At 34.2% G+C, this 1,665-nt stretch overlaps 1 protein-coding gene across 1 annotated transcript in view; it reads right to left on the bottom strand.

Moving 5' to 3' along the window:
• MED23 (mediator complex subunit 23) overlaps nucleotides 1-1,665 on the bottom strand; it is a 63,330-nt gene that overhangs the window by 18,982 nt on the left and 42,683 nt on the right. Inside the window, exon 6 of the mRNA XM_012665225.1 lies at nucleotides 8-39. Within this exon, the coding sequence (XP_012520679.1) occupies nucleotides 8-39 (32 nt within the window). The remainder of the gene's footprint in view (nucleotides 1-7; nucleotides 40-1,665) is intronic.

The raw sequence follows: 1,665 nt of genomic DNA on the forward strand, positions 1-1,665 counted from the left end.
AACATACCTCATTTTGGCATGAACTGTCAGTGAATCCAGGAGGTTCATTGGTAAGGGAGTAATAGATCCTGAGGCCAAACAGCTGGTGCCAGGGAGAGGTATCCTCATAATTCCATTTCCATAAATAGTTTCTACCAGAGCTCCCATGGGTAATGTAAAACATTCTGAATTTGTAGAGTATGCATTACATAACAGGGCAATCTTATAGTCATTCATTTGTAAACTTTTATTTCTCAGACTCTGCTGGAGAAACCTAAAAATCCACGTTTCGTTAGACAGAAAAAATGCAAACATTTTCATAAAGTTAAACTTGCATTTTTTTTTTAAAAAGTTCAATTTTATGCAACTATTCATTTGTGCTATCTTTGTTCCTACATGTATTATCATTTCTGGGTGAAAAGTAGAGTGGAAACACATAGAAGTTTGGGTAGCATTTCAGAACACACTTAAATAATTATAAGTTAAAAATTAATGAGTATTTGCTAAGTATGTTCTACATATTCAGCACTGTATTAGGCTAAGTTTCAGAGAATGAGGAAATAACTCACAAATCCATGAACTAGGTTTCTATTTATTATCTATGTAAGCACAACAATATGCCTTCATTATACATAATACCATGAAAACATGGCTAAGTGGTATCTCAGAAAGTGAAAGCCAAATAAAACACCAAGTCTGACTACCCTGCAGGCTCTCATGAAGAGATGTGGCAGTCCTATTCAGAAGTTCCTAGCACCCTTGACTGGAGTATAGTATTATCTAAGGGCATCTTCTTTGAGTGATCACAGCTTTGGAAGAGAGGTAAGGGAGCACGTCAGTCAGATAAGCTCAGTCAATCCTGGCAGCCCAGGGAGTGAAAGATATCTCAGTCAGATCATGCCTGAGTCCCAAGCGCTCGAGAAATTTTGAAACATTTTCACATTAATAAAAATTAATATGCTTCCATTAAATTAATGACTTTCAAGTGCAATATATGAAAACAAAGATCAGCATGGAAAATTTTTTTTTTAAAAATCCATATGTAAGCAGGATTATTCCTATAGTAGTTTCCTGATACAGGTACTGCTCGGATTCTCTTGTTATGACATATACACTAAATATTCATCCCTACCCTACCTCCAGCAGGTGTGGGGAGATTTCCAAATTATGCACAAATACTGAGACCAGTATTAGTCTTCAAGCCACTATTTATTAAATAAGAAAGTTAAATGTCAAACAACAAATAACTTACTCATGGTGAAGCTTTAGGGAATGGGGTATTGGAATTTGTAGCTTGGAGTTGTCATTTTGAGCTTTTCTATTGAGATGAATCCAAATACAAGTCATTGCAAAGGCATGAGTTGACTGGGGTTTGTTAATATCAGGAACTGGGATACACTGAAAAATAACAATTTGCATATTATAAGAAAGAGAGGAATTAAATAATTATATGTATTTTAGTAATCCATTTTTGGTATATCTCTTTTTAAAATATCCTATCTTAATTTAGCCCCAATGGTTCTTTGACTATTCAACAATACAAATCAGGTCTAATAGCCATAAAAGTTTGAAACTATTACAAGATGTTTTACTTGACATGTTTTTACTTGCCAAGAAAGTAACAAATTCACAAGTGCTTTGTCAAGCTTTTCCTACTATCGCAGAGCATTATTAAACAAAAATCAA

This window comes from Propithecus coquereli, unplaced genomic scaffold (assembly GCF_000956105.1).
Source record: "Propithecus coquereli isolate 6110/MARCELLA unplaced genomic scaffold, Pcoq_1.0 Scaffold98, whole genome shotgun sequence".
In the NCBI taxonomy this organism is placed as follows: Eukaryota; Metazoa; Chordata; class Mammalia; order Primates; family Indriidae; genus Propithecus; species Propithecus coquereli.